The 21,596-nt window shown below is 33.0% G+C and overlaps 1 protein-coding gene and 1 long non-coding RNA gene across 4 annotated transcripts; one reads left to right on the top strand and one right to left on the bottom strand.

Moving 5' to 3' along the window:
* Nucleotides 1–3,001: 3,001 nt before the first annotated feature.
* Nucleotides 3,002–21,551, bottom strand: LOC1275399 (pleckstrin homology domain-containing family F member 2). 2 transcript variants are annotated; one of them, XR_009765910.1, is made up of 8 exons: nucleotides 21,125–21,388; nucleotides 20,348–20,614; nucleotides 19,000–19,125; nucleotides 18,827–18,933; nucleotides 18,551–18,688; nucleotides 17,253–17,366; nucleotides 3,643–3,730; nucleotides 3,002–3,563 (listed from the first exon to the last, which is right to left on the bottom strand). XR_009765910.1 is itself a non-coding variant. In XM_314634.6 (7 exons), the coding sequence occupies exons 1-7, from the start codon at nucleotides 21,138–21,140 to the stop codon at nucleotides 3,695–3,697; spliced, it is 804 nt and encodes a 267-aa protein (XP_314634.5). In that variant the 5' UTR covers nucleotides 21,141–21,551; the 3' UTR covers nucleotides 3,002–3,694. The 2 variants fall into 2 exon arrangements, 1 of the variants encoding a protein (XP_314634.5); XM_314634.6 differs by having other exon boundaries at nucleotides 3,002–3,730; nucleotides 21,125–21,551.
* LOC133392950 (uncharacterized) lies at nucleotides 12,524–15,571 on the top strand. Of its 2 annotated transcripts, none has more exons than XR_009765914.1 (3): nucleotides 12,524–14,699; nucleotides 15,084–15,220; nucleotides 15,299–15,571. It is a non-coding gene; the product is annotated as an uncharacterized LOC133392950 (long non-coding RNA). The 2 variants fall into 2 exon arrangements; XR_009765912.1 differs by having other exon boundaries at nucleotides 14,756–15,220.
* Nucleotides 21,552–21,596: the final 45 nt, after the last annotated feature.

Below are 21,596 nucleotides of genomic sequence, written 5' to 3'. Positions count from 1 at the left end.
CCTGCAAACGCTGAAAATGATGCAGCAACAAATGACCCAGCAACAGCAGCTTATTAGTAAAATAATGGCCCAGCAAATAAGCCAGCCCGTAGTTACGCCAAATTTTAATTCAGAGCAAGCAACGGAAGCATTAGCCAATTTGATAATGGAATTTCGGTTCGATCCTGAAGCATCCCTTCAGAACATGGTTTTCCTGGTACGAGGAGCTGTTCAACGAGGATGCTTGTCGGCTGAGTGATGCAGCAAAAGTGCGACTTCTTTTAAGGAAGCTAGGTGCAGCCGAGCATGATCGGTATTTGTCGTTTATCCTGCCCCTACGTTCAAGTGAATTTTCATTCAAGGAGACGATCGTAAAACTCGCTGTGCTGTTCGACGTGCAGGAATCCTTGATAAGCAAAAGGTACAAGTGTTTGCAGCTTACAAGGAAACCTGAAGAGGATCTGCTTACCTACGCATGTCGTGTAAATAAATCATGCATAGAGTTCGAGCTCAGAAAGCTCGACGAGGAGCAGCTAAAGTGCCTCTTATTCGTTTGTGGATTAAGAGAATAACGAGACGTCGAAGTGCGAACCAGATTGTTGGCGAAAATCGAGGATCGAGAGTAGATTACGTTGCAGCAACTGTCAGAGGATTGTAGTCGCATTTCCGCAGAGGATTGTAAAAAGAGACAGCGCAATGATTCAAGAAAATGAACGGCAAGTACTCGCATTGCATAACAATAACAAAAAAAAAATTAACAATCATACTAAAGCTGCTAAACGTTATAAGCATTTATAAGCTAAACGTGCTAATAAATGGGAAGAATGCCAGGTTGCAACTCGATACAAGGTCCGATATCACGATCATAAATCGACCCATGTGGAAAAGCTTAGGAGAACCTTTATTAAATGCATGCGAGATAAGAACAACGACAGTGTCAGGAGCTAACCTTCACATTGACGGAGGACCTTATTACCTTATTAACCTTATTACGGTTGGAGGAATTACGAAAACAGCCACAATACGGGTAGCTCGCGATAATCTTTTATTATTGGGTGCAGACATAATAGAATCTTTTAGCCTGGGATCGTTACCAATGAATGCGTACTGTGAATCAGTTTCAACAACGACACCAATTGCTAAAAGCTTAGAATATCCCAGCGTTTTTAAAGGATCAGGCAACGATTATTATTTTACAAACGGAACAACGACTACTACATAACAAAAAAAAGATAAAATGGAATATATAAAATGAGATGCATAAAAAGGAATATGATAAAAAAAGAAACGAAACCAATATAATAGAAAGTAACGCATGCTTAAAGGAAAGTTGATCAACAATAGTGTCGAATAGACCACAGCATGCACGTTTCATGAAAAAAAGGCGATCTATTTTGTTTAAAGAGAGAGTGGGTAGCAATCCCCATGTGCAAAATAAATGCCTAAACGAAAATTATCATTCAAGAATTCAAAAGGAAAACAAAATAATAGCGACAGTTATGGTCAGAATCCTCAACTAAAAGAAAAGGAATGTAGTACATGAGCAACACAATCAAGCAAGATTACCAAGTCAAAAACAATTAAATAATAATAATATAGTACGCATCTCGAGCACTTACAAAGCACAAAAAGATTACAGCCAAAAAGGAAAAGGGATTGGCAGAAGTAAAAGAACACTCTTACACAGAAAACACTTTAAAAGAAGGCTGTTTTAAAAAAAATAAAAGTTTTATAAACAAGTGGTCTTGCAGCAACAACAAAATGGCATTAGTGGTTGCTTCAGCGCATCGTCTACGCAAATATTTAGAAGAACGGCAACCGCACGTCCTAGAAAGCTGAAAACGGGTACACGAACCACAAAGCTCTTCTCGCAATAGAAGATTGCCCAGTCGGTTCGATGTGTACCTTACATTTTAAGAGAGGAAGATGTTATGGAGGCGTTTTAGGGCGAAATGCGATAAGTGAGCCAACCTGCACAAACAGTTCGGCTCCGACTGGCTGGTCACTCAGCCAGCCGAGAGGCCACTCAGCACGATCGAAAGGACGATCGTGCTCTTCTTCGGGTACAGGGAAGGCGAATGACCTCTGATCTAGAATCGGGTTGCTCGCCATCGCGATTTAAACCAGTAGCATCACGTCAGCGGATGAGAAGTGAATAATGTTTAAAGGTGTACAAAAACCGCGAAAATAAAGTTTTCACCTAAAGCAAAATTCGGTGTTTAAGAGTTTTGATTCCTACGAGAGAGTATCCACCAACGTTACGTGACTAGTTCGGGAGCTAACAGTCAGGATAGGACTATCATCTTCCGACATCTGTAGACTTCTCATTTAAAGAGTTTATTTATGTCCCCCTACCCATGGTAGGGCTTATAAGGTCCAACATTTCCAGTACGGGAAATCCCTTCAGGGTTTCTATAGTCGCCAGGACGATCTAGTGCCCAAAAGTACGCTTCGAAATGCTAGCCGGCATCGCGAATAAATGAACTCTTTTTAACAGTCGTTTGATTTTCATTTTAGTTTAACTGAGTTCGTTTGTTGTTCATTCCTGTTAAAATAAACGATCGTCAAAACAGTTAACGACTGCTCGATATCGCGAAAGAAATGGTTTAAAATTAACAGTTGCTAAAAATTAACCAGAGTCGTTAAAAATTGCTAGAATTTGGCATCGCGAACGCATTGAGTTCATTTGTTAATTTAAACGACTGGTCCTATGCCGCCGTTAAACAAACGACTGTCAAGAGAGAATGCGATACAAATTAACAGTCGTTTAATTATACTGCTCGAATTTTTTCCCCGTGTTTACCTATATGCGATATCGAGCAGACTTTAACTGTTTTGACGATCGTTTATTTTAACAGGAATGAACAACAAATGATTCGGTTAAACTATAATGAACTTTAAACGACTGTTAAAATGTGTTCATTTATTCGCGATGCCGGCTATTATTTACCTCAGTTCATTAAGCCTCCCTGGCCAGTGAGAGTTCAAAGTTACTACAGTGGAATTAAAACAAAACACATGATTTAATGACAAAACGAGTATATTTAATGTTTCCAAAGCAGCATATATCTTATTGACAAAAATAAATGTGTTTATCATATATATTTTTTTCTGCTCATCACTTAAAAAAATCAAAAGTCTATTGATTCTTATGTTCGATTATTGCTAAGAGTTGATCGTAAATGAATATTCACTACATTTTAGTGAAGTCGTACGCATTATATGTCCCTAATCAATTTATCCATCATTCAAATGAAGATACACGTTTCCAGTTACGTTAAAATCTTTTGCCGTTTAAGCGCGCCGCTACCATCGAATTGTTGACAGTTAGACGCTTTTGAGAAAACTAACAAATTTAAAAAGTATTCGATATTCCGAAGTGTTTTTGAGCTATGTTTTGTTAAAGTTATTGCACATTAAAGGAATATACGTAATAAAACGAAGTTAAAAAAACGTTTTGAATAAGTAAAATCTAGCTTTGCTTTTGCAATGTAAACAGAATATTGCTGTCAAAAATCTAATGACATTGAATCCAATCCAATGGAGCTGCGATACGATGCAAACGGAGTGCGATTCTACTGTAGCTGGAAACGAGGTTAAGAGTATACAATAAAAATGAAAAACGTTGCTCATACCAAACATACATTCTCCCGAGATAATTACTTTATTATAACAACTGCTGGTATTATCTATGAACATTAAAGCACTCACAGTTCTATTTTTCAAGTTTACCATCAGCGTAAAATTTGGGCTGAAATAAAAGAAAAGAAACTTATGTTAGAAACCATCCGTACTACTTGTACCTGTACCGTAAAAAAAAAACAATGTATAAGAACGTTTACATACAATTTACACGCATAAGGTATAAGGAATATTATTTGATTCATCAAATGTATATATTCAAATATGAAAAAAGAAAAAAAAAGTAGGGTATAATATAAAATAAGAAGTTTCCTCCAGGCTAAAGATAGGTACCAGTCTGTAAATCGGAATTGAACATTTTCCTTTCAAATTTGCTCATGAGACTTAAAGTATGTGTGTTAGTATGTTTAATGTATTGCTGGTGTTGTACAAAAACTACAAAAACAACAAAAAATAATTGATACATTAACTATTTAATGAATTAAATATTTAGTTTACAGGGTTTCCCACGATTTTTTGCCGTTTTCCAGATTTTTTTGGTTTATTTGTATTGATATCCAATTGGACGATACCAATTGTTAATAATAATTAACGTTAGATTCGATCTGTCGGTGTTATCTACCATGATTCCCGACAGAGCGCGGTACAAACGCGTAGTGTGGGAAGCATCCAATACCGATCGAGCCAAATATTCCCGATCGCTCAAAGGCTCCCGAACGTCGTGGCTAAGGCAATGACCGAAAGCTACTCTTTCGCGGTAGGCCGAGTCAAGCGATTGATTTTTAGCGTCGCATTAAAATAATAATATAGACTGCTTAAGAAAACGCTTGTTTTTTTAATACCAAATACTACTACGGGCGAAAGAAAGAGTGATGTTGCAATAGTTTTCAACACCAATAATTAATGGCAACGAACCAAAAAATCTATGGGATACGATAAAAAAAAGTCGTGGGAATGCACCAAAAAATCATGGGAACTGACCCATAAATCGTGAGAAACCCTGTATTGATTTATCCAACGATTGATTGACTGATTTATTTATTTATTGTTGTATTTATTTATTAATTTATTTATTATTGTATTTATTTATTAATTTATTTATTATTGTATTTATTTATTTATTGTTGTATTTATTTATTTATTTTATTATTTATTTATTATTGTATTTATTTATTTATTATTGTATTTATTTATTTATTTAATTATTTATTTATTATGGTATTCATTTATTTTTTATTGTATTTATTATTGTATTTATTTATTTATTTATTTATTTAATTATTTATTTATTATGGTATTTATTTATTTCTTATTGTATTTATTATTGTATTTATTATTGTATTTATTATTGTATTTATTATTGTATTTATTATTGTATTTATTATTGTATTTATTATTTTATTTATTATTGTATTTATTATTGTATTTATTATTGTATTTATTGTTGTATTTATTATTGTATGTATTATTGTATTTATTATTGTATTTATTATTGTATTTATTATTGTATTTATTATTGTATTTATTATTGTATTTATGATTGTATTTATGATTGTATTTATGATTGTCTTTATTTATTTATTTATTTATTTATTTATTTATTTATTTGTTTATTTATTTATTTATTATTGTATTTATTATTGTATTTATTATTGTATTTATTATTGTCTTTATTTATTTCTTTATTTATTTATTTATTTATTATTGTATTTATTATTGTATTTATTATTGTATTTATTATTGTCTTTATTTATTTCTTTATTTATTTCTTTATTTATTATTGTATTTATTATTGTATTTATTATTGTATTTATTATTGTATTTATTATTGTATTTATTATTGTATTTATTATTGTATTTATTATTGTATTTATTATTGTATTTATTATTGTATTTATTATTGTATTTATTATTGTATTTATTATTGTATTTATTATTGTATTTATTATTGTATTTATTATTGTATTTATTATTGTATTTATTATTGTATTTATTATTGTATTTATTATTGTATTTATTATTGTATTTATTATTGTATTTATTATTGTATTTATTATTGTATTTATTATTGTATTTATTATTGTATTTATTATTGTATTTATTATTGTATTTATTATTGTATTTATTATTGTATTTATTATTGTATTTATTATTGTATTTATTATTGTATTTATTATTGTATTTATTATTGTATTTATTATTGTATTTATTATTGTATTTATTATTGTATTTATTATTGTATTTATTATTGTCTTTATTTATTTATTTATTTATTTATTTATTTATTTATTGTCTTTATTTATTTATTTATTTATTTATTTATTTATTTATTTATTTATTTATTTATTTATTTATTTATTTATTTATTTATTTATTTATTTATTGTCTTTATTTATTTATTTATTTATTTATTTATTTATTTATTTATTTATTTATTTATTTATTTATTTATTTATTTATTTATTTATTTATTTATTTATTTATTTATTTATTTATTTATTTATTTATTTATTTATTTATTTATTTATTTATTTATTTATTTATTTATTTATTTATTTATTTATTTATTTATTTATTTATTTATTTATTTATTTATTTATTTATTTATTTATTTATTTATTTATTTATTTATTTATTTATTTATTTATTTATTTATTTATTTATTTATTTATTTATTTATTTATTTATTTATTTATTTATTTATTTATTTATTTATTTATTTATTTATTTATTTATTTATTTATTTATTTATTTATTTATTTATTTATTTATTTATTTATTTATTTATTTATTTATTTATTTATTTATTTATTTATTTATTTATTTATTTATTTATTTATTTATTTATTTATTTATTTATTTATTTATTTATTTATTTATTTATTTATTTATTTATTTATTTATTTATTTATTTATTTATTTATTTATTTATTTATTTATTTATTTATTTATTTATTTATTTATTTATTTATTTATTTATTTATTTATTTATTTATTTATTTATTTATTTATTTATTTATTTATTTATTTATTTATTTATTTATTTATTTATTTATTTATTTATTTATTTATTTATTTATTTATTTATTTATTTATTTATTTATTTATTTATTTATTTATTTATTTATTTATTTATTTATTTATTTATTTATTTATTTATTTATTTATTTATTTATTTATTTATTTATTTATTTATTTATTTATTTATTTATTTATTTATTTATTTATTTATTTATTTATTTATTTATTTATTTATTTATTTATTTATTTATTTATTTATTTATTTATTTATTTATTTATTTATTTATTTATTTATTTATTTATTTATTTATTTATTTATTTATTTATTTATTTATTTATTTATTTATTTATTTATTTATTTATTTATTTATTTATTTATTTATTTATTTATTTATTTATTTATTTATTTATTTATTTATTTATTTATTTATTTATTTATTTATTTATTTATTTATTTATTTATTTATTTATTTATTTATTTATTTATTTATTTATTTAAATAAAGATGTAACACTTAGCGTTGCCCGAAACAGACGTGTTTTTTGTTTGCGGAGCTCGAGTGGCGTATACAAATCGTTCAGAGTTGTAACAGTGTTAGTGTCCGTGCAGAACAAGGCACTACATTGCCGAGCTTTAAAAAAAAATCGCCCACCCGATCCATCGTCATGGATCGTGGAAAAAAGCGACGTGGAAGACCACCAAAAGCATCAACAATACGTCACAATATTGGCAACAACAATGTGACGGTAGAAACCAGAAATTCGTTCGAGTTACTAAGTGATAGTGAAGATCTTCCTCTCTCCTCGTACAATGCGAGAGCAAGTGTGCGTAAAACCGAACGTGTACCTCCAATCGTCGTGACCGGCACATCTGTAGGCGATGTCCATCGTAAAATAACTGGTGTTGGTGTAGTTAATTACACAACAAATACTACCGTGAAAGGTATCGTAGTGCATGCTACAAACACGAGTGATTTTCGTAAAATAATCGAGGAATTCAAAAAAACTTCGACGCACTTCTACACACATCAGATTGATGACGAAAAAACCACAAAAATTGTCATCTTTGGCCTCCCAGATTATCCTTTGGAAGAAATCAAAACAGCACTGGAAGAAGTGCATGTAAAACCAACGGCGATAAAAAATTGCAGATTCGTAGAAAGAAATTCGAAAATTCGAAATTCGATGATGTATCTATTACATTTTGTGAAGGGTTCAATAACCCTTAGTGAACTCAAAAATATTCGAGCAGTGAACCACCATCGCGTATTTTTTGAATATTATACATCTGCAAGCGGGCCAATGCAGTGTAAAAATTGCCAGCGTTATGGTCACGGTAACGCAAACTGCCACCGCCCACCTGTGTGCGTGAAATGCGCTGGTTCACACGCATCCAAATCCTGTCCGCTTAGCGTAACTACTACTAGCCCAGACGGTAAAATAGCGCCGACAAAGCTGCGCTGCGCTAATTGCGGTGACCACCACACAGCCAATTATTCAGGCTGTCCTACACGTGTAAGCGTAACTAAAGCAACTAAAGCGCCACCTAAGACGAAAGAATTCAAATACAACGAAAACAGTTTCCCCTCAATAGGAAATCCGCCCAAGCCATGCCAAGTGCCGATTAACTATTCAAATGTGTTCAATTCAAAGAAAAACACTTCTACAGGAGATTTCGACATAAATTTTGAAGAAATAGGCCAAATTGTCGAAGACGTATTTACACATTTAAGCGAATGTCGCAACAAAAAAGATTTAATTTCCGTAATAGTACAGATAACAGCTAAATATTGTTTCTCCAATGGCAAATAAAAAGGGTTTAAAAATCATGTATTGGAATGCCAATGGCATAGCCAGCAAACAACATGAATTTTTCAATTTCATGGATGCAAATAAGATACAAATAGCAGCTCTGAATGAAACATTCCTTAAATGTAATATGCGTTTTTCACATTGCAATTATATTATACATAGACTAGATAGAGAAACTACAACAAAAGGTGGTGTAGCTATAGTAGTCAGTAAAAATATCACCCATAAATTACTTCCTTCATTCAAATTAAAATCACTAGAAGCCATAGGCATACAGTTACAAACTGATAGAGGAAAAATAAGTATAATATCAGTATATAATCCTGGAGCAAACAGAGATTGTGAGAGTTTTAAAGCAGACGTTAACCTATTGAGTGCTATCCCAAACAGTTATTTCCTTTGTGGCGACTTTAACGCTAGACACAGGCTATGGAATTGCCAAAGTGCAAATCGGATGGGAAAAACCCTTTTTGAAACTTTACAAAGAGGAAATTTTTCGATTCACCATCCACATAACCCTACATACTTTCCCAGTGATGAAAATCGAAACCCATCCACTATTGATCTCGTTCTCACAAACAATTTACACCAGATAACATCACCACGAACAATAACCGAATTTACATCCGACCATCTTCCGGTTATCTTTGAAATTTCCTTAACCAATAGCTTTAAACCATGTGGCAACAGTATTCCAAACTACTCCAAAGCAAACTGGACAGGGTATCAAAAATACATTTCCCAACACATAGAGCTGTCAAACTTGAATTTAGCTAAAATTAACAATGAAAAACAAATTGATCTCATGGTAGCCTATTTTTCTAAACTAATCAGCACTGCACATAGCAAATTTGTACCACTAACTAAAATAGACCGATATAAATTAATAATCCCTGAGGCTACACTAAACAAAATGAAATACAGAAACCAATTAAGGCGCCGATGGCAAAGAAATAGGTGGAACCATGCTTTAAAAAATGTGTACAAAACATTAGCAAAACAAGTTGAAGAGGAAATATCCCTGATCAGAAACAATGCTTGGTCTACCAACTTAGAAAAAATGAACAAAACACGTAATAATACTAGGCTATGGAGATTTGTTCGGATCATGAATGGAGACAGTAAAACTATACCCCCAATTAAAGAACATGGAAATTTTTTACTAACAAATCCTGAAGAAATGTGAAGCCTTAAAAGCTCACTTTGAAAACGCTAACAATACCACAATACAAACAAAAAGCTCACAGGAGCGCTTAGTTAAAAAAACACTAGATGAATTCAACAATTTTCACTCCTTACCAGCTAACTTAGATAAAGAATTAATTAAACCAAAAAAACTTTGTCAAATAATTAAGAAACTACATTCAAAAAAATCAGTAGGTATTGATAACATTAATAACACAGCTATAAAGAAAATACCGATGCAGGGAATAATTTACTTGACATTTATCTTAAATGCATGCTTAAAATTATGCTACTTCCCTAATGATTGGAAAAAAGCAAAAATAATTCCTATTCCAAAACCAAACAAAGATCCCAGCGATACTAAAAACTATAGACCGATAAGCCTCTTGAGTTGCCTGGGAAAAATCTTTGAAAAACAAATTGCTGATCGCATAATAAAACACATTGACATTCACAACATTATCCCAAAGTACCAATTTGGTTTCCAAGCTGGACTATCCACAACTCACCAATTACACAGATTAACAAACACTATAAAATCACAAAGAGACAATAAGAAGTCAACAGGATTAGCATTACTAGACCTAGAAAAGGCTTTTGATACGGTTTGGCATGAAGGATTGTTATTTAAACTTGTATCTTTCAATTTTCCTCCAAATCTGATTCGACTTATCACTTCATTTCTCAAAACGCGAACAGGCTCGGTTCACATAAATAATTTTACCTCCACACCGTTCTACCCATTAGCAGGTCTTCCTCAAGGAAGCGTGCTGTCACCGATTCTGTTTAATATTTACACATGCGATATTCCAAAAATGAAAAATGTCAAACAATACTGTTTTGCCGATGACTTTGCGATTAGTTCCTCTGCCAAATGTCCAAGAACAATTATAAAAAGCCTAAACAAAGGACTAAATGAGTATGCAAGATACTGCAAAACATGGAAGCTGAAAGTAAATGAATCTAAAACGGAAGCTATTTTTTTCTCGCGTTGCACAAGTAGAAGAAAATTGCCAGATAGAAAATTAAACATTAATAATAATGAAGTGGAATGGAAAAATGAAATTAAATATTTGGGGGTTACACTCGACAAAAGGTTAACATTCAAAAAACATATTGAAAATAGAATACTCTCTGCAACAAAAACCTCATTATCTCTATATAGCTTTACTAACAGGAATTCAAAACTAAACTTAAAAAATAAGCTTTTGCTTTATAAACAAATCCTACGACCTATATTATTATATGCATACCCAGTTTGGGAAAAAAGTGCCTCTACGCACTTAAAGAAAATCCTGCTCCAAAAGTGAAAAGTCCTGAAAGTGCTCCAAAACAAATTTCTTAAACGAATCCTTAATTTACCACTTTGGCATAGTACTAGTGACATTCATCAAAGAACAAATATGATAAAAATAATACAATATGCTGATCTACTATTAGAAAAGTATAAAACAAATTGTACGTCCAGCCCGTGGCGATTTGTAAATAGGTTATATTAAAGTAAATAGACTAGATTATAAATTTATGTAATAGAGGAAAGATTAGTGTAGATAAGGTTGAGACTAGATTCTCTTTCGTTATCATTTTTTCTTAGACTATAAGTGCTCAATGTGACCAGGGTTTTTTCAAAAAAACGTTTCCCTGCAGAAGAACTCCACTCTAACGCGATGGCTGAAACATGATCTATATCATGACGTGTAAACTGTTAAATTTATCCAGTATATTGTGTAAAAGGCACAAAAGGTCTAATATCAATCAGAGCTCCACTATATTGTAATTAAAAATAGTAAACAATGAAAAAATAAAAAAATAATAATAATAATAAAAAAAATATAAAAAAATAAAGATGTATCCACGTAATTTGTGTTTTCACCGCGTGCAAAATGCTATTCCACATCACAATAATATTTCATATCCATTTTAAACTTCTTCAGTATGATTTTCAACGGTCAATGGGTGATCTCACTAGTGGTAGAGGCAGGTCTTACCCGACAACAGTTGTTGATAAAAGAATAAAAAGAAGAAACGATTGTAGAATACGATGTTTTACGCAGTTCTAACCTTTACGTACTCATTTGTCTGTAGCCTAATGTGCCCTCTTTCTTTGTCCGGAGTTACAACTACTGTGCAGTTTTGGCCTGTTGCAGGAGTGTCGAAAACTGACAGGCGCTATTTTGACCCATCATCTTACCGTATTAATACACGATGCGCAATCTCAGATTATCAAAACATATGTCATTTCGCGTAGCCAACTCTGAGCTATAAACGTCATTTCCATACAATTTCAGATTGCGCCAAGATTGCGCATAAATTTTCAAGATTATATGTCCGAGATATATAAAATTTTTTTGACAGATAAATATATCAAATCGGGCCGTTTGACAGATAAATATATGCGCAATCTGAGATTGCGCATCGTCTATTGCTACGGTTAAAGCCTAGGGGAAGTCAGGATTGGTTCGACACTGCGGGTAAGTTCGACACCTTACCGTTTTTGTATTTATAGAAATTTTTGAAGGAAAAAAACTAGTACATATTATTTATGTCAACTGTTTCAAATATTTGAGTCACATTTCACTTATCAGAAACCTGTCAGTTGTCAAAAAACAACAAAATAAACACATGGTGGTTCTGATTGACAGCCGATGTAAGTTTTTACTTCTGGGACTTAAGGAATTGTGGCGTTATTTCAACAAAATTATAGTTTCCGTGTAAATACAGTGAACCCTCTCTTATTTGACACCTCTCCAATTTGAGAAACCTCTCTTAGGCTGGAAATAGACGAACCGAGATCATCGCGGTACCGCGAAATTCGCGCCTTGTTTATAACAGTTGTATAACAGTAGAGCTGTCAAATCTTCCGCGCCTCCAATCGCGCCTTAATTTTTCATAAAATTGGTACGAAATACTTTGTTGAACTTCAATAAAAACTACAGGCCATCAGAGTTTGTTATTTTAAAAGCTAAAATCATTGTGTCGAAATCACCCCCAAGGTGTCGATTACACCCCATCATGGTGACTATCGTACTGCACTACAGTCGTGACGCAACAAAAAACACATTCTTTTATTTTTATCAAAATGTTATCAAAATCAATCCAGGAACCGTAGTTTCTCGTAAGAAAGTACATAATACATCAAAAAAGCTTTTTCGATGTCTACTAGTAAGTTTACATAGGCAAAAGTATTGCAATCAGGGGAAAACCTTAAGGTGTCGAAGTTCCCCAGTTCCCCTAAGGCAGCCTAGGTAACCACTGACATACGTCGAGGTCGGCTAAAGTCTGGTGAGACTATAAGGTAAGGTCGTAAAGTGGTGAGACTATCAGGCCTATTATTTTACTCGAATGACATTCGATTCCGTCGGAAGCACTCGAGTCGAGCGGGAGAAAAATTGGTATCGTGTTCGCCATTCGAATCGATGAAGGTTTCGTCGACATTTTTGTTCTAGCATCTGTGTGTTTGACAGTTGGTCGAAGCAACCGGCGGTCGGAGTGAGTGTAAACAAACGGATTCAGCACTTCTTTAAAATCATTTTTTACCATAATTTTGTTGGAAATGGTGTAAATATGAGTGATGAGTGACATGATTACACACATAGACAGTGACTTAAATTATTTGTGAGTTTAAATTAGCGCGTTTCCGACAGCTTGAGCTGTCGACAGCTTGAGAAAATCTCTCGAATGCACCTTCCTGATCGAGCAATACGGTACCGATTTTTACTTCGTCGACTCGAATCTACCGATGAGTTACTCGAAATGGAACGTCGCTAGCAAAACGATACGAAAATGAAAAAAATGAACGTGCGAGTGAATCTTCTCGAATGCCGAACGCAATATAATAGGCCTGAATAAGGTCTGTTGTGAGACTGTAATGTGAGTCGAACGGAAAAGAGTCAAACAAACCCATTCCAAACAAACGGAAATTTTAATGGTAATATATAGACTTGTTAGAGACTTCATAAGCTTCGTTGAATATATCAGAGCGTGTATTTAGCGCTATACAAATTTAGCTCTAGATAAGTTGAAATTTGTATAGATTTCGATTAGATTAATTTCGATCCCATCTCAATTATATCCTGAATCCCTATAAATATTTATTTCGTTAATCCAGGACATTTCTGTCAAAGGTGTTGGTATAAATTTGTTTAACAGGCGTGGTCTATTCTGAACTCGATTCGATTCGAATCGAGAAAATGAACACCTAAGTGAACTTTTCCAAAAAATTTACACACAAAGTTCATCAACTCGACGTCGAGAAGACTCGATTATAAGAATAGAATACGCCTGTTTATTAATATAAAACCGATAAGCAATACGGCAAATCCGTCCCTCTTTAATAAAAAAAAATAAAACCGATTCTACACACAGGGCAGTACGTGAAATCGCCTCTATTTGATTTTTTTAGGTCTAGGATGAACTAGGTTTAAAAATTGTGTTAAGATAGGATATTAAGGTTAAGGTAAAACTCTCGCTTCTATTAATAGAACAAGCTACAACAGTGTATCAGAATATAACAAGAAAGTGAAGCCCCAAAATAGGATGTATAAGAAAAATAACCTGTAAAGCATACGTGCTACATCTTGTAAAACTTGGAAAATCAACTATAAAGGAAATAAAAGTACAAATATACGTTTAACGTTTAACTAACTAAATCCGTAAAACAGGAAACTTTCCGTCACTCTGATCTGACCTCATGTCCACAAACTGCCTTCGCTCACTATTCCTATCCCATTTCTACATTCCACAACGTCTGTCGCTCATCAGGGTGTTAGTAAATTCTCACTTGCCACACGAAGAGATTTCTCCTGCTCACTTCGTGTGTTTGATTCTACCCATCTCTGTTGAACACAAGTCATTTTCATCCATCGCACTCATCAGGGTGTTTGCTCTTTTCCATCCAAGCTAAAGAGCGACTTCAGTGTGCTCTGAACCGTGGACGTGAGAGTGTGTGTTTGTGTGCTGCGTGAACTATTTTTCCTGCGAAAAAAACTTTCTAGCACTTCACCATCGGCAGTATTCTATCTGCTTCATCGGAGGACGCATTTTTATCATCTAATTGTTTCGGTAAGTGTCTGGTGCTATGTGACATTTATTCTAACTAAAACAGCTGCAAGTTTCAGATGTGTACTGCTACCGCTAGCTGTCCCCCACTCTCTTCAGAAGTGAAACGCTACTGGCATCGCGAAAGAAATGGTTTAAAATTAACAGTCGTTAAAAATTCACCAATGTAGTTAAAAATTGCTGGATTTTAGCATCGCGAACGCATTGAGTTCATTTGTTAATTTTAACGACTGGTCCTATGCCGTCGTTATACAAACGACTGTCAAGAGCGAATGCGATACAAATTAACAGTCGTTTAATTATACTGCTCGATTTTTTTTCCCCGTGTTTGCCTATATGCGATATCGAGCAGTCGTTAACTGTTTTGACGATCGTTTATTTTAACAGGAATGAACAACAAATGAACTCAGTTAAACTAAAATGAACTATAAACAACTGTTAAAAAGAGTTCATTTATTCGCGATGCCGGCTACTGTGTGCACAAGCGTTCAAAGTCGTTGAATAATTGATCCTCAAGCACAAAGGTAAGTTTGTTGAAAAGATTACACTTGATTTGAAGATGTGACAAAGTGTGTCTATTAATTGAGTATTTTCATCAACAGCCTTCATACAACACTGCGGTCGAGGCGCGCCAAATCTCATGACATCTTCCCTGAACCAAGCAGGCTGAACACGCGCACCACCAAACGGGTTACAGCGCGGTGTGAAGAAGGAGGAAGAAGAGAAGGCAGAACTGGAAACATCCACGCCAATTTACCAACCACCGTGTGTGTATGTAAATATGTGAGAACACATGTGTGAATCCTCTTGTGTAAAAGCAAACTGCAAAAAGAAGAAAACATCTAGTGTGAAGCAGCTAGGCTGCCGCAACCAAATCAAGAGTGAATTCTCATTTCAATCCGAAAAACTGGGAGAGTGATGACATGCGAAATAGAATACAACTAGAAACACGAGAGAGGGCCACACGAAGCGCTGTCGGAATTTTTCACCATCGCGCACATTTTGCGTTATGCGCGCGACTAAGTGAGCCATGATGAGCGAGATGGCTCCCATACAAAGGCCTTCGGCTTTGCTAGCTTGGTAGTCACATGTGAAGCATGCATACCTTTCGGGTACGTTCGGGGTATGAGCCCTGTCCCTCTCATGTTAATGGTAAAGATAAAATCGTATGCAATCGGCTCTGCATTTGGACGTGGGCAGGCCCGTGGGCGTCATGTGTACGCGGGCAGTGAGCCTTGATGAGCGCGATGGCTCCCATACAAAGGCCTTCGACTTTGCTAGCTGGGTAACGCCCACGTCCTGCCCACATCCATGGTTGACTTAAAGTAAAACCGAAGAGAGTTTCCTATATTGTGCAATAAGAACGAATGAAATTAAGTAATTAAGCCGAAGAGACTGAGGCGGTTTCCACTGACCGATCGATGACGAGCGATAATTCATTCTGTGCAATGATTTACCGATGAATAGGTTTTTGATTTCTTTTTAGCCAAAATTTGTCCACTGGGGAACCGTTGAAATTCATTTTTAATCATTTCCGAGTCACTATAGTTCATTTTGGTCCATTTTTATTTAATTTCATAAATTTTTTGTTTCCTGGGTCGTACTACATATTCATTCAGTGTTAATACACTGTTAAAGTTGAAATTTTATCAAAGTGAAGTGTTATACCCATGCTGCTATAGCCAAAAAAAAACAAAAAAAAATTTATCCATAGATCGTTTGCCAAATCTCAAGTTACTCGAGCAGTGACTGGAGCGAGTCGATCGATCGTATGTAAAATGTTTTCGTTGACATATTTGCAACAAATCGTAATATTTTTCTTTAATGGAACAAATTACATGGTAAAATGTAGCAGGTGAGAAAGGGGAAAACCTTAAAAAATAATAAAAAAAATAATATAGATATATAGCTATGCGAACCAGACTTGAGTAGAAATCAATCCGCACATCCGTACATTCGAAGTAGATAGCATTGACACGCATAACCCTATTTATAAATATATAGGCAAGTGGCAAGTGGTCCGCAAGCGGTATGTTTAACATGCCTGGAGAAGATACTCCTGGATTATACCATAATATGGAAATGGTAAAACATTAGCTGGCATCGCGAAATAATTGGTTTAAAATTAACAGTCGTTAAAAGTTAACCAGAGTCATTAAAAATTGCTAGAATTTGGCATCACGATCGCATTGAGTTGATTTGTTAATTTTAACGACTGGTCATATGCCGCCGTTAAACAAACGACTGTCAAGAGAGAATGCGATGCAAATTAACAGTCTTTTAATTATACTGCTCGATTTTTTTCCCCGTGTTTGCCTATATGCGATATCGAGCAGTCGTTAACTGTTTTGACGATCGTTTATTTTAACAGGAATGGACAACAAATGAACTCGGTAAATCCAAAATGAACTTTAAACGACTGTTAAAATGTGTTCATTTATTCGCGATGCCGGCTTTTGTCGGTACCAAGGTCGATACAGCATAATTGTTTTGTAAATATTTTAAAATGATATTTGATTTATTTTATTTTATTTGGATGAAAATTTTGATATATACCTCGTCGTGGGTCACGTTATCCTTAAGAGTTTCGTCATCATCTCCTGAATCATCTTCACCGGAGCTTTCAGTAGAGTTAGCTGGTTTGTTGTTGTTGCCGGCAAGTGCTTTGTTCTGTAAAAACAATAAAAAATTGACACTATATGTAAATAAATATATAAATATAAATAAATATATATAAATATTATATATAAATAAATATAATATAAATAACTATATATATATATATATATATATATATATATATATATATATATATATATATATATATATATATATATATATATATATATATATATATATATATATATATATATATATATATATATATATATATATATATATATATATATATATATATATATATATATATATATAGATATAGATATATATATATATATATATATATATATATATATATATATATATATATATATATATATATATATATATATATATATATATATATATTCATACTTCACAAGGCTCGAATAGAAATGACAGTGCCCAATTGAGGGTTTACGTCGCCCGAAAAAGTATTTACGGCGATCGATAACGTTTTGACGACGCCCGATTGGCTAAGTAAACCCTGTATAGTGCGTTTAAGGAGCTAAGTCTTACAGGGTTTCGAGTCATATAATGTAATAGTTGAGGTTAATCAAAGCTCAAAAAGTTTACGCTTAATTTATATGGGAGAGTGTAAACTTCCCGTCAAAAGACAATAGGGTTGTATAGCTGAAATCCAGTTTACGTCAAAGTTTACGCCTCGTGTGACGTCCGTATGATGGCTGGTGCGAGAGCGCGATGTAACTGTGCGCGCACAATAACTGTGTGGAACACAACACTAAGCACAAGAACTATGCGGAGAATAATCAGCCGTACCGGCGAACTCGTTCGTCGAAAAACATTCGTCGCTCATGAGTGGACAGGGTTGTACCACTATATTGGGCAGGACAAAGCCTAGACAGTTTTCTTATTTTTAATCATAGAGGGCTATGAAATGAGTGAAAATGAGCGTTGCGGCTTACGTTCCCGGGAACGAACGAGCTCCCCGATACTGCCGAGTAACTATGCGGCCGCTCAGTAGCCTTGTGCGCGTGTACAAACTGTGCGGGAACTCAATTACTGTGCGCCCACAAAAATTGTGCTGCCACATATTAAGTGTAAAATACTTAATACCAACATTAAAACGATTCCTAAAGTCATTAGAAATAGCCGAACAATCGAAGTACTTCAGATAATGTATGAGTAATAATGTTGCATACTATGCAACAAATATGTTTAGTGTCAATACTTACTCCGTCACGCTTCATTGATGTGAGATTGTCATAGCAATCCAGACATACTCGCAGAGGTTTATTGCTCTGGCCTGGTAGAATAAATTTTTTCGACGAACAAGGACCACAGACTACTGCTCCACAATTTCGACAATGATGCTAAAATAATTTTAAAAAATTAACAAGTGCTCAATGTTCTTAAAATCCCGTATCTTAAGTGTTGTGTAAGTATCTTTTCAACTAAATGAAGTGATAATTTGCATGTATGATAACTGGCCATTTCTATAATAAACGTACCCGTCTATTAATCATAGTAAAATGAGTCTTTTTACAATGCATGCAGATGGTAGCTTCACTATCCGGAACCCATACAGCAGCATGTGTTTCAACTGGTTTCTTGCCGCCTGTTAAATAAAAAAAAAACTTGATAAGGGAATGTGTCATTTACTGAAATCCAACCTTCACCATACTCTTGCGCAATAAATCTTCTATGCACTTGTTGATGTGTGCCATCCATTCCTGCTTCTCTGTTTGTGTCGCAGCATACACAGCAAACGACTTAGTCGCTGTACGTATCAGCCATCCATTCCGGTACTCTGTGTGGAGTAGAATATATGACAAACAAAGATGGGTGAATCACAATATTTGCTACTACAAAAAATATCCTATATGATATCGAATATGGCAGTGATCTCCAACCCGTGGTCCGTGGCGATAACAGACGTAATTACAATACAAGTTGTCTATTTTTCCCCCTACAATCAAGATTAAATTAGCAACAGGCATGTCTACAGGGTGGCCACTCGAATCAGGATTTTAAATTCCCGGTTTTTTTCCCGGTTTTTCCCGATTTTTTTTTTTTTGTTTTCCAGGTTCACTATGCTTCGATACTTCAATTCCAAATTATTATATCATACGTTTTCAAAAATCGTTATCTAGAGGATGGTAAGTAAACACGGGCATTACGAGAACGAAGGACACTAGTCAAAAAACTTGATAAAAGTTATTAGTGAATTATTCAACAACATAGTATCCAATCTGGAGGTGTGACAACATATTTGAGAACCATTTTTGGCATGATTTCTATCAAATTTGTACAAACAAATTTTCAATCGTGCGCTCGAAACCAAAATGCAAACTACCAATGTACAGGCGATGTATGATTGGGTAACCTTCAAATTGCTAAAGGGGACAAAAATTATCAGTTCTGCTCAAAAATTGGGATCGCCCACTAAATCCGACCCGACCGCAACTTCACGAGAGATGAATAACAAAAGACGAGTGCAAGGTAGAACGAATAGGCACACCATACCCGAAATGTGCAAGAACCAATATCGATGAACGTAAGTATTGCACCAGTGCAAATGAGAATTATAGTACATATATTGCGTACCATATGTGAGAAACGGAAAATGTTGTTCATACACATGGGTGTGATGTTGATGGCCTGTGGTAATTTGGGAACATTATACAAAACATACCATTAATTTAAAATGCACTTCGTACGATGGTAAACAGTGATAGCAAAAGTTTGTGATAATTTCCCGTTTTATTTTTTTGGAGAATTTCCCAGTTTTTTCCGATTTTTCCTGGAAAAATAAAATTCCCGGCTGATTCCCGGTTTTTCCAGTTTTCCCGGTTGAGTGGCCACCCTGCTGTCTAGAATAATATTTATCGTATTTTTTATCAAAAGGCCTTATACTTAGTCCACTAAATATATGCACTTAATGTATCAGGGTCGCGGCAAATGTATTTTCAAACACAAGTGATAAATTATCCTAAAAAGGTAGGAGAGCACTGGCCCTTAGTATTACTTACGACCATTATCTTCCAGTGCTTGCAGTTGGACTTCTTCGAGCGGTATTAAGTGTTGTTTGTTGTACTTCTTCTTGCCAATAACAATATTGCCATACACCAAAATATCATTAAATAGGAAAAATTGACGAGCTTTTGGTCGTTTACGACACATCTTTGTAAGAACACCTTCACCTACCAGGACCCGCCCGGGAAGAAACAATGGTTGGCCAGATGTTCCGAAACAGTTTTCCACCATCTGTATTCGGCGAGCATTGGCTTCGCTGTTAACTGAAAACAACGTAAAATGAAATATTAATTAAATTGAATAAATGTTTCAATATTTGTTTTCTTAAGATCAATAAAGATTGTTTGGTAATTTGCTATACTTGCTGTTAAAATGTTTTAATTTTTAATTGCACCATACATAAAGTGAAGATCAAATGTCAGTGTTGAAAAAAAATGTCTTGAACAGTCTTGTACTAAGGCATTTAAAATTCGTTCGGTGAAAGCATTTGTTGACAATAACAAAAGTTAACCAAAGACCGAATGCGGCTGATACAGCTAAACATGGATGAGTCATTCATACCTCGTCATCACTATGATCAAGTACAAAGAATGCTAACTTATGTATATACATCAAAGATGTGCACGATTGTTTATGAATATTATTATAATGCTTTTTAATACCCAATTGAACGTTCATGAATGACTTATGCAAGCTAATACGTTTGAAAAACATTGATATCAGCGCACAAAGAACAATTCATGACGATATTGAATGATACAAAGTCAACTCACCTAATTTGTCAACCATATTTGAGCAGCACTAATTTCAATGTATTTAAAACTATGCAAAACACACACCCTAACTATATTTCAAAATTGCCGAGACAATCCACTATATAATAAAATAAAAACCCGCACAGTATGCAGTATGATTTAATAAATATCCTTTTCGCTCTTTTCCAACTCTCTGTTTTGATAATTGATCAGTCGCTGCTGTTGCTGACACAAGAGTGCTGCATATTTTACAAACGTCACACGAAGCGTAAACTTTGGCAAAAACCAAGATGGAATATAGAGAAGGTGTCTTCTTAGCGTTTGGCATGTTGCCATTTAGGGTGGTGGCAACGCTCGTCAACAAATCTCGTCCGATAAAATCGCATCCCAAAGTGGGTATAGGGACTAGATGGGCTTATAGGTTTGGCGGGAAGGCCATATTGGACGAACGAATGACAGGAGGGGATTCGATTGTGATACGTAGTTTTTC

The sequence above is a fragment of the Anopheles gambiae genome, chromosome 3 (assembly GCF_943734735.2).
Source record: "Anopheles gambiae chromosome 3, idAnoGambNW_F1_1, whole genome shotgun sequence".
NCBI classification, from domain to species: domain Eukaryota; kingdom Metazoa; phylum Arthropoda; class Insecta; order Diptera; family Culicidae; genus Anopheles; species Anopheles gambiae.
This window is presented reverse-complemented; position numbering and strand designations above follow the sequence as displayed.

Bases quoted from the DNA above. Each gene is read 5' to 3' on its own strand.
- LOC1275399 (XM_314634.6), bottom strand. The intron at 19,126-20,347 runs GTAAGTAATACT...TACTCCACACAG, and splicing joins AGCACTGGAAGATAATGGTC to AGTACCGGAATGGATGGCTG. The intron at 3,731-17,252 runs GTATATATCAAA...CTTTTATTTCAG, and splicing joins ATAACGTGACCCACGACGAG to CCCAAATTTTACGCTGATGG.